Below are 12128 nucleotides of genomic sequence, written 5' to 3' on the forward strand. Positions count from 1 at the left end.
TCGGTTTGCCAGTATTTTATTGAGGATTTTTGCATTGATGTTCATCAGGGATATTGGTCTAATATTCTCTTTTTTGTTGTTGTGTCTCTGCCAGGCTTTGGTATCAGGATGATGCTGGCCTCATCAAATGAGTTAGGGAGGATTCCCTCTATTTCTATTGATTGGAATAGTTTCAAAAGGAATGGTACCAGCTCTTCCTTGTATGTCTGGTAGAATTCAGCTGTGAATCCGTCTGGTCCTGGCCTTTTTTTTGTTGGTAGGCTACTAACTATTGCCTCATTTTCAGAGCCTGTTATTGGTCTAATCAGGGATTCAACTTCTTCCTGGTTTAGTCTCGGGAGAGTGTATGTGTCCAGGAATTTATCAGTTTCTTCTAGGTTTTCTTGTTTATTTGCATAGAGGTGTTTATAGTATTCTCTGATGGTAGTTTGTATTTCTGTGGGGTCGGTGGTGATATCCCCTTTATCATTTTTTATTGCATTTATTTGATTCTTTTCTCTTTTCTTCTTTATTAATCTTGCTAGCAGTCTATCAATTTTGTTGATCTTTTCCAAAAACCAGCTCCTGGATTCATGGATTTTTTGAAGGGTTTTTTTGTGTCTCTATCTCCTTCAGTTCTGCTCTGATCTTAGTTATTTCTTGCCTTCTGCTAGCTTTTGAATGTGTTTCCTCTTGCTTCTCTAGTTCTTTTAATAGTGATGTTAAGGTGTCAATTTTAGATCTTTCCTGCTTTGTCTTGTGGGCATTTAGTGCTATGAATTTCCTCTACACACTGCTTTAAATGTGTCCCAGAGATTCTGGTATGTTGTATCTTTGTTCTCATTGGTTTCAAAGAACATCTTTATTTCTGCGTTCATTTTGTTATGTACCCAGTAGTCATTCAGGAGCAGGTTGTTCAGTTTCCATGTAGTTGAGCGGTTTTGATTGTTTCTTAATCCTAAATTCTAGTTTGATTGAACTGTGGTCTGAGAAACAGTTTGTTATAATATCTATTCTTTTACATTTGCTGAAGAGTGCTTTACTTCCAACTATGTGGTCAATTTTGGAATAAGTGCGATGTGGTGCTGAGAAGAATACATATTCTGTTGAGTTTGGGTGGAGACTTCTGTAGATGTCTGTTAGGTCTGTTTGGTCCAGAGCTGAGTTCAAGTTCTGGATATCCTTGTTAATTTTCTGTCGTGTTGATCTGTCTGATGTTGACAGTGGTATTAACGTCTCCCATTATTATTGTGTGGGAGTCTAAGTATCTTTGTAGGTCTCTAAGGACTTGCTTTATGAATCTGGATGTTCCTGTATTGGATGCATATATATTTAGGATAGTCAGTTCTTCTTGTTGAATTGATCCATTTACCATTATATAATGGCTTTCTTTGTCTCTTTTGATTTTTGTTGGTTTAAAGTCTGTTTTATCAGAGACCAGGATTGCAACCCCCCTGCTGTTTTTGTTTGTTTGTTTGTTTGTTTGCTTTCCATTTGCTTGGTAGATCTTCCTCCATCCTTTTATTTTGAGCCTATGTGTATCTTTGCATGTGAGATGGGTCTCCTGAATGTAGCACATCAATGTAGCACTCTTTATCCAATTTGCCAGCCTGTGTCTTTTAATTGGGGCATTTAGCCCATTTACATTTAAGGTTAATATTGTTATGTGTGAATTTGATCCTGTCATTATGATGCTAGCTGGTTATTTTGCCCGTTAATTGATGCAGTTTCTTCCTAGCATCGAAGGTCTTTACAATTTGGCATGTTTTTGCAGTGGCTGGTACCAGTTGTTCCTATCCATGTTTAGTGCTTACTTCAGGAGCTCTTGTAAGGCAGGCCTGGTGGTGACAAAATCTCTCAGCATTTGCTTATCTGTAAAGGATTTTATTTCTCCTTCACTTATGAAGCTTATTGGCTGGATATGAAATTCTGGGTTGAAAATTCTTTAAGAATGATGAATCTTGGCCCCCACTCTCTTCTGGTTTGTAGGATTTCTGCAGAGAGATCTGCTGTTAGTCTGATGGGCTTCTCTTCGTGGGTAACCTGATCTTTTTCTCTGGCTGCCCTTAACATTTTTTTCCTTCCTTTCAACCTTGGTTAATCCGACAATTATGTGTCTTGGAGTTTCTTTTCTCAAGAAGTATCTTTGTGGTGTTCTCTATTTCCTGAATGTGAATGTTGGCCTGCCTTGTTAGGTTGGGGAAGTTCTCCTGGATAATATCCTGAAGAGTGTTTTCTAACTTGATTCCACTCTCCCTGTCACTTTCAGGTACACCAGTGAAGCGTAGATTTGGTCTTTTCACATCGTCCCATATTTCTTGGAGGCTTTGTTCATTTCTTTTCACTCTTTTTTCTCTAGTCTTGTCTTCTCACTTTATTTCACTAACTTGGTCTTCAGTCACTGATATCCTTTCTTCTGCTTGATCGAATCGGCTATTGAAGCTTGTGTATGCCTCACAAAGTTTTCATACTGTGGTTTTCAGCTCCATCAGGTCATTTAAGCTCTTCTCTAGACTGGTTATTCTAGTTAGCCATTCATCTAATCTTTTTTCAAGGTTTTTAGCTTTCTCGTGATGGGCTAGAACATGCTCCTTTAGCTTGGAGAAGTTTGTTACTACTGACCTTCTGAAACCTGCTTCTCTCAGCTCGTCAAACTCATTCTCCATCCAGTTTTGTTCCCTTGTTGGCGAGGAGTTGTGTTCCTTTGGAGGAGAAGAGGTATTCTGGCTTTTGGAGTTTTCAGCTTTTCTGCTCTGGTTTCTCCCCATCTTTTTGGTTTTATCTGCCTTTGGTCTTTGAGGTTGGTGACTTATCGATGGGATTTTGGTGTGGATGTCCTTTTTGTTGATGTTGATGCTATTCCTTTGTTTGTTAATTTTCTTCCTAGCAGTCACGTCCCTCAACTGCAGGTCTGTTGGAGTTTGCTTGAGGTCCACTCCAGACCCTGTTTGCTTGGGAATCACCAACAGAGGCTGCAGAACAGCAAATATTGCTGCCTGATCCTTCCTTTGGAAGCTTTATTCCAGAGGGGCACCTGCCTGTTTGAGGTGTCTGTCGGCCCCTACTGGGAGGTGTTTCCCAGTCAGGCTACACGGGGGTCAGGGATCCACTTGAGGAGGCAGTCTGTCCGTTATCAGAGCTTGAACGCTGTGCAGGGAGAACCACTGCTCTCTTCAGAGCTCTCAGGCAGGAACATTGAAGTCTGGAGAAGCTGTCTGCTGCCTTTTGTTCAGCTATGCCCTCCCCAGAGGGGTGGAATCCAGAGAGGCAGTAGGTGTTGCTGAGCTGCGGTGGGCTCCACCCAGTTCCAGCTTCCCTGCTGCTTTGTTTACACTATGAGCATAGAACTGCCTACTCAAGCCTCAGCAATGGCTGACGCCCCTTCCCCCACCAAGCTCCCATGTCCCAAGTCAATCTCAATCTCCTGTGCTACCAGTGAGCAAGGCTCTGTGGGTGTGGGACCCACTGAGCCAGGCACGGGAAGGGATCTCCAGGTCTGCTGGTTGCAAAGACCATGGGAAAAGCACAGTATTTGGGAAGGAGTGTACCACTTTTCCAGGTACAGTCACTCACATCTTCTCTTGACTAGGAAAGGGAAATCCCTCGACCCCTTGCACTTCCCGGGTGAAGCAATGCCCTGCCCTGCTTCAGCTCAACCTCTGTGGGCTGCACCCACTGTCCAGCCAGTCCCAATGAGATGAACCAGGTACCTCAGTTGGAAATGCAGAAATCACCCATCTTGTGCATTGATCTCGCTCACAGCTGTAGACCGGAGCTGTTCCTATTCAGCCATCTTGGAAGTGACCAGTCAACTCAGTACTTTATATAAATCAACTTATGGTCCTGGAGCTTATAAAGGTCACAGTAACAACATAAAGTCAGCTATAACACTGCTCTTCAGTACAAACAAATCAAACCCTGAGCTTACTTAATAAAGTTTACTTAATAAATAAGAAACTTAATAAAGTTTCTTCTGTGTGCAGGCTAATATTTTCACATTTACTAGTTAGGGTGCAGTCTAAAACTGCTATAAAAAGAGAGGTAAAAACTCTGTAACTTAAACAATGTACAATTTATTTTTATATATTTATATATTTATATTTATATTTCATGTAACATTTCAGAGGTAGGAGATCGTCAGCCGAGAAGACAGTTCTACCATTCTCAGTGTGTAGTTTCCATCTGTGTCTAAGGTGGCTGTTCTAGCTTTTGGCATTTCATTTTCATCCCTAGCAGCAGGAAGGAGAGGACAAAGGGCTGATACCTTGCTTACTTTGTTTTGCTTTTTAAACATTTTAACAACAGCCATGTAATTTGGGTAGAACTAAGCCCACCTTCCAGCTTCAAGTATCATTTGTATTCATCTTCCTCTCAGCCCTTTCATGATCTGTTTGGAACATAAGGCACATATGGGAAGATGTAGCAATTATAAAGTGCTCAGCTCAATTAACTAGCACAAGGTGAATTTGTTGGTGTAATTGTCACCCACCTCAAGAAATATAACTTTACCAGCTCTTCAGAAGCCCCTCTTGCCACTGTAATACTATGCTACTCCTTCCCATAGGAAACCATTAAAACAATTGGTTTTTCCAGTTTTTAAACTTAATGGAATCATATATTTGCTCTTTTGTCTCTGATTTCTTTCGTTCAGCATTACAGTTGTGATATCTATCCAGGTTGTTCCATGTAGCAGTGATTTTATTTTTTCTGTACAAATAATCCATTTTATGATACACTACAATGTATATATGTATTTTACTTTTGATAAGATTTGGGTTTTCATTTTGGATTGTCATGAACATTCTTCTAGATACCTTTGATGCACATGTTACAAGCATTTCTGTTGAATATATACCTGGAAACGCAGTATGTGAATGGTTAATTTAGCTAACGCCAACAATTTCTCAAAGTGATTGTACTCACTTACGCTCCCCTCAGAAGTGTGGAACAGTTTGTGTCACTCCACATCTTCCTTCACTCTTGATATTACCAGTCTTTTTTACATGTTAGCCGTTTTGTTGGGTATGTCGCAAGTGTAGTCATTTTATTTCCCTGATGATTGATAGGAGAGCACCTTTTCATACATTCATTGGCTGCTGGGATATCCTCTTCTATGAAGTGCCTATTCAAGGCCTTTACCCATTTTTCTGTTGGTTTGTATTGATTTATGAAGGTTCTTTATGTTATGTCAGCACAAATCTTTTGCCAGTTGTCCATATTGCAGATATCTTCTCCCACTTTCTATATTGACTTTTCACTCTTACTGGGTTTTTTGGTGAACAGAAGTTGTTAATATAATTCTATGATTCATTACTTTCCTTTATGATTTATGCTTCTTTGTGTCCTATTTAAGAAATCTTTCCCTACTTTAAAGACTTGAAGATATTTTTTGGTTACTGTCTAGAAACTTTGTTACTGTCTTTTTCACATTAAGACCTACAGTCCATCTAGAATTGATTTTTATGTTTAGTATGAGGGTTAAGATTTTTTTCCCATATAGATATGTTTTTGACCTTGCACCATTTATTGAAAAGGCTGTCTTTCCTACAGCTCTATAATGTCACTCTTGCCGTAAATCAAATATTCAGATAGGTATATCTGTTTCTGCACTCTATTTCATTCATTTTTCTGTCTTTACACCAGTACCATTAAGTAAAATTGTCATAGTTACTGTAGTTACTATAGCTTTTGTTTTCTTAAATAATTTGTTTGTAGAGATTGGGTCTTACTATGTTGCCCAGGCTGGTCACTCCTGGCCTCAAGTGATCCTCCTGTGTCAACCTCCCAGAGTGCTAGGCATGAATCACATACCCAGCAACTGTAGATTTTTAATCCATATTAATATCTGGGAGAGTAATTTCTCCTACTTTTTCTTCTTTAGGATTGCCTCAACTCTTCTTGGTCTTTTACAAATCCATATACATTTTAGATTTGTTAGTTCTCTGTTACCTTCACATATATTTGTTTATATTTTTTTCTTTCTTTTTAAAAACAAGCACAATCCAGAATTGGCACTTACTACTTCCACTCACATCCTAGTGGCCAGCATAATTATGTGACTATGTCTAGCTATAAGGGAAGCTTGAGAAATAAGTCTTTAGCTTGTGGACTATTTGCCCAGCTAGAGCTGTCATTGTGGCAAAAGAGAAAACAGATACTGAAAGATAATTAGCTTTCTGCCACACCATTTGAGGTCCTTTTAAACTGGATGCAGTCTCACAGTTTTTATTCTTCCCCTCCTACCTCCACTGTGGCTCACTTTATACATTGAACCTTCTCTGGCTTTTCCCAATCACATCCTCCTACAGCATGAAGCATAGGTTCTGCAGATGGTTCTTTCTGGGAACTACCCAATGTAGTAAATGTCTGGGAACTACCCAACCCAAAGGGGCAATGAATTGAGTATATTTATATGTGTGAGTCTAACTAGTTCTTTCATACAAGGGCTCTGGCTATTCCTGTAGCAAGTGTTTTTGCAGTATATAATTGAATCACTGATATAGAACATGCAAAAATACATCTGACGTTTTAACTTTGTTAGTGGTAGATTTTCCCTATTTTCTTACTTCAAAATAACCTGCAATTTTGTAAGTTTAATGCAATGCAAATATGGGCACAAAATAGGAAATACTTTTCTAGGCAGGAAATAGGAAAAGAAAAACAATGGAAAAAATTAGAGTTGCAGAGCATAATGTCCTCAAGTTTCATCCATGTTGTAACATATATCAAAATTTCCTTCCCCTTTAAGGCTGAATAATATTCCGTTCACATGTATGTGATACATACATACAAGATGTATATGTGTATATCACATTTTGTTTATCTCTTCATCCATTAGTTGACACTTGGGTTGCTTCCACGTCCTAGCTATTTTGAATAGTGCTGTTATGAACTTGAGTGTACATATAAATCCTAGAGATCTTACTTTCAGTTATTTTGGATGTATACCCAGAAGTAGAATTGCAGGATTATGTTTGAGTTTGTTTGCTTTTTTCCTATTGATGTGAAAGTTAGAGATCTAACTGAAGTTAAAAAATAACAAATCTTTTTTTTTTTTCTTTTTTTTTTCCTCGCTCCTTCGCCCAGGCTGGAGTGCAGTGGCGCGATATCGGCTCACTGCAAGCTCCGCCCCCGGGGTTCATGCCATTCTCCTGCCTCAGCCTCCCAAGTAGCTGGGACTGCAGGCGCCCACCATGCCCGGCTTATTTTTTTGTATTTTTAGTATAGATGGGGTTTCACCATGTGTTAGCCAGGATGGTCTCGGTCTCCCAAAGTGCTGGGATTACAGGTGTGAGCCACTGTGCCCGGGCCCCAAAAAATCTTTTTAAAAGCAGAATTACAAATGAATGAAATGATTTTTAAAAACCAACTTTGTGGCTTTTTGGATTAATTCACTCTATTTTTTTTTTTAAGGACTTAAGTTGTTTTTATTTGCTATTTCCTGTTTATATTTTTGTGAATTGGTAGCATATTGTCAAGAGTTTCAAATTCATTTATCATTCTGTTACATGGGGGAAATTGTAAGTAATCTTTCAGGAATTAAAAATTTACTTCAATAGTAAAGTTGACTTGGAAATTTAAGCAAGAATTTTGCAGGTATTCTGTTTTGAAATACTGCTAGACTGTTTATGTAGAAATAAATGTCAGAGCAGAGGAAGCTTATTCAATTAGAAGTAGACTGATTCTGGGTTCTAGTTCTATCTCTAGGTCACTTCAACTTTCTAAGATTCAGTGTTCTCCTCCATAGGTAGTTATTTATCTACCTACCTCAGAGTGTGAGAACCAAACAAGATAATGTTTCTGAGAGTCCTTTAAGAATATTAATTCCTCTGTTATTTTGAAGCATTAGTAAACAAATTTGGTGATACTATGATTTTGAAGGATAGCAGGTAATAACCTTCTTTAATACCATAACCAATTAGAATGGTAGTTTACCTCAAAGCAGTATACACCAGTCTCTTTGTAGTATCTTTGAAAAGTATTTTAATTCAACTGAAAGAGAGAAAAATGATGTTAAGGTACTTAACTTGGCTCATGGTAATACTAAACTGAACTGATGGCATGGAATCATTGGTCTTTATATATGCCCCTGGGGGAAAATGTTTAAAAACAGAAAGTTTTACATTTCCCCTCAAAATTGAAAAAAGGTACATTATGTCTTACAAATACTCCTCTTTGAGTTTACGTTCCTTGAAAGCAGCAACCTGTTATATTCCGTCTAGTGCCTAGCACTTAAGCACAGTAAATGCTTAGTAAATATTAGTTCAGTTGAACTGAATATTTATACTCATTCATAATTATAAGTAAATAGAGAGTCTGTTTGTCATGAAATAACATTCCTTCCCTCTTTTGCTGCCACTGTATCATCCTAAGTGCCTATGCACAACTGTCCTCTGACATAGCTACTACCTTGTACCTAATCTAAAAATTTAATTTTGCTATGGTTTCTGCAGACTTTCCAATCGAAGTCTGAACTAAGTGTTAAAAATACTACAGTGGAGAATGAAAATTCTTATTTAAGGTTATGATAAAATACATTTGTGGTTGGGCACAGTGGCTCACAATTGTAAGCCTAGCACTTTGGGAGGCCGAGGATTGCTTGAGGCCAGGGATATTTGAGACCACCCTGGGCATTGTAGCAATACTCTGTCTCTACAAAAAAATTTCGAAAAAGATTAGCCAGGTGTGGTAGTGCACACCTGTAGTCCTAGCTACTTGGGAGGCTGAGGTAGGGGGTTCGCTTGAGACTAGGAGTTTGAGGTTTCAGGAAGCTCTGAATGTACCACTGCACTCCAGCCTGGGTGACAGAGCAAGACCATGTCTCAAAACAAACAATAGCTAGATATAGTTGTATTATCTGAGCATGTTTAAGTAATATTTCACTGTAAAAACTGTAAGATATTTGGTACATCATAGAAATTTTCTTCAAATGTGAATTTTATAGCTTTTTCATCCTTTTTATTGATAGGTCACCTATGGAGAATACTATGTTTACAACTTTCCTGGACTAAATCTTATTTTATCATTTTCAGGGTTAGTGAAGATATGAAATTAACTGACTCAGAGCTAGGAAAGCTGGCAAATAATATCCAGGAATTATTATATAGTGCCTCAGATATATGCCATGATCGAGCTGTCAAATTTCTCATGTCAAGAGCAAAGGTAGTTATTTTCATAAAGCTTTATATATTTTATATTTTATACATAATAATTTTGAAGATCTGGAATTATGTCTTTGCTTCCTGTGTTCCCCATACTGTATATTATATTTTTAACATTTAATGTAATGTAATGACCTAGTCAGTGTTACCACTGTGGTCTACTAGGGAGATGTTGAGATATAAAATACTCTAAATAAAAGGAATTATTAGGAATTATTAAAGCAGTATTTTCAGATAAATGATTAAATGACTTATTTTGAAATATATGTTAATAACTAATTTGAAATTAATGTTGTTTTACATATATATGTATATGTATATATGTATACCTAAATATATGTAGTTAAACAAGTTTATAATAAAACTCCAACATTGTGAAAATTTTATAGTATGATCTAAATTCATTTGAACTACTATATTAGTTATAAAGGGATCAGAATCAAATTTGGACCTCTTAAGCATTTCATGCTCAATTTCTGGGTCTAAAGTATTGGGAAATATTATTAAAATAAAAATATAATTATTGTTAAACCTTAGTCAATTTGGTGTTACACTAACTCTCATGATTTTTGTATTAAAATTTAGGATGGTTTTCTTGAGAAGCTAAATTCCATGGAATTCATAACACTTTCTAGATTAATGGAAACATTCATTTTAGACACCGAACAGATCTGTGGAAGAAAAAGCATGTCGTTACTTGGAGCACTTCAGAGCCAAGCTAATAAGTTTGTAAATAGGTTTCATGAAGAGAGAAAAACCAAGCTCAGGTATCATCACCATGTCTGTTCTGTTCTTTGTTTTTTTCATTTTTCTTTGTGAAACACAGTTATATTTAAAAGAGTAAACTTAATTGGCCAGTGAAAATGCCTGATAAAGGTTTTTTTAATTAAAGGCAGATTGTGGAATTAAAATCACATTTCTTGGCTTTTCAAAGCTGAGTTAGAATGCTTACTTCTATTAAAATACTTATCAGGAAGATCCTCAGTAAGTTGACTTTTTTTGCCACTCAAAGTTAAGTAAATTGTTTCATCATTCTTTTTGTGTAGGCTGAGATATAAAAAGAGAACTATTTTCTAAGTATTGGTCCTGCTTATGAATGATTCCAGTTTATTAAAGTGTTCAGCACTTTTTAAGTCTTATGTTCTCACTCAGCTCTTCTTCCTTTTCTTTTAAACCAAGGAAGATGGTATTGAAATGTTAAAGTTTACCTTCTTTTCTCTTTACTGTGGACTAGCCTCCTCTTAGACAATGAGCGCTGGAAGCAAGCAGATGTTCCTGCAGAATTTCAGGATCTTGTTGATTCTATATCAGATGGGAAGATTGCTTTACCTGAAAAAAAATCAGGAAGTATGTGTATTCCTTCACACATTCTCTTTCAATTTTATATTGTTTATTCATTTTGTATTAATGCTTAATATTTCTTTAATTGACAGTGCCTATTTCAAAGCTAGAACCAATATTTCCAGCTTAGTAAATACTTGACAGGAAATCTGTGGTAATTTATAATAATGATTTCAAGTATTTATTGTGTGTTATAACCATATGCCAGACACTGAACCATGTTCTTTACATGCATTACTCCAGTTCATTCTCACAACGATCTGTGATACAGGTACTATTGTTACTTTGTGTAACAGTGAGGAACCTTGAGGCTTAGAAGGGTTAAGGAATTTTTATACAAATGATGAGTTGGGATTTGAAACCAGCTTTATGTAATTTCATAGCTATGTTCTTAGCTACTATACCATATTGTTTATATACATATATTGAGTAAGCACTAGTTAGCTTCTACTTTGTGTCCTATATTGAGACGGAGTTGAGACAGAGATAACAGCTATAATTCTGCTTTAAAGAGGCTAAGTCTAATGAACAAAACCAAAAAATATATAAGCAATCCTAAGTAATGTAGTTACACGATAGCAAAAGTCCAAACGTAAAGAAAGAAAACCATGAAGGGGACAAAAAAGGAAGAACCACAGAGGTAGGGAGAAATCTAGAACATAGAAGTAAAATGATGAGAGAGTTGTCACTGGTATCGAATACCAGTTGAGTTTTCATGTGGAAGAGATAGCTGGGAAATACTTTTGTACACTAGTTCAGGTGGAGTCATCGTGTGATAATAATTAAATTTATATACAATAATCCTATAAGATTTACAATTATGAAATTCTTGAGTATTTCTAATAGAGGAGGTAGTTGCACTATTTCAAATTTTATGCATTTAATCAAAGTTTTACATTTCTACACAGAAATATTTTTAAATTGTATACTTCACAGTTGCACAAAATGCAACTAGACTACAAGAGAAAGACTTGAGTAAAATACAAACAGTAACCATTAGTTTGATACATAGATCATTTGCAATCTCAGTAATTCAGTGGAGTGATAGTCAAATTGCAGTTCAGTGCTTAGTAACTGGAAAAGTGAGGAAGGGTAGACAAGTATAGACTACTTTTTCAACAGATTTGGTTGTGAAGGAAAAGTGAGTGATGAAATAATAGCTAAAGAAGTTAGAGAGGGAGGGTGATTTATGGGGCAAGGTGCATGGAGTCGAATCCAGAGTTTAAGAGAAAGACTACTACATCTGCCCCTGTGACAAGGGGAAGAGGGTTAAGGACAAGTATAAAACAGATTAGTTGATATAGGGCAGAGAGAAGAATTGAAGAAATTAGGTAAATTTTTGTCATATGACAGTTTTTAATAGGTAATAGCGTTGGGTGGTAGAGTTTTCTAACTGTATGATACTGGCACAACTAAAGCATTCAACTAGCAAGAGCTGATGGAAAAATAAAACACTCTGACCATTCTAAATCACTAGTTTAAAATTGTAAGACTTATCACTCATCTAGTCTTTCAATCTATATTTAATTGACTTCTCTCTATGTGAGGTGGTGTGCTAGATGACTAGGATATATTTTCTGTCCCTGAACAGCTCATGGTCTTTTGATTCCACTTTTAAGCAAACAGAGTGATTTCTGAATTAAAATC

The 12128-nt window shown here is 36.7% G+C and overlaps 1 protein-coding gene across 5 annotated transcripts in view; it reads left to right on the forward strand.

Annotated features, from left to right (window-relative positions):
* Positions 1-12128, forward strand: part of VPS54 (VPS54 subunit of GARP complex) — a 131704-nt gene that overhangs the window by 86172 nt on the left and 33404 nt on the right. For all 5 annotated transcript variants that reach the window (XM_050753442.1, XM_050753444.1, XM_050753445.1 and 2 more), the window contains 3 exons: positions 9012-9141; positions 9726-9907; positions 10375-10487. In XM_050753442.1, the coding sequence (XP_050609399.1) occupies positions 9012-9141; positions 9726-9907; positions 10375-10487 (425 nt within the window). The remainder of the gene's footprint in view (positions 1-9011; positions 9142-9725; positions 9908-10374; positions 10488-12128) is intronic.

This window comes from Macaca thibetana, chromosome 13 (assembly GCF_024542745.1).
Source record: "Macaca thibetana thibetana isolate TM-01 chromosome 13, ASM2454274v1, whole genome shotgun sequence".
In the NCBI taxonomy this organism is placed as follows: Eukaryota; Metazoa; Chordata; class Mammalia; order Primates; family Cercopithecidae; genus Macaca; species Macaca thibetana.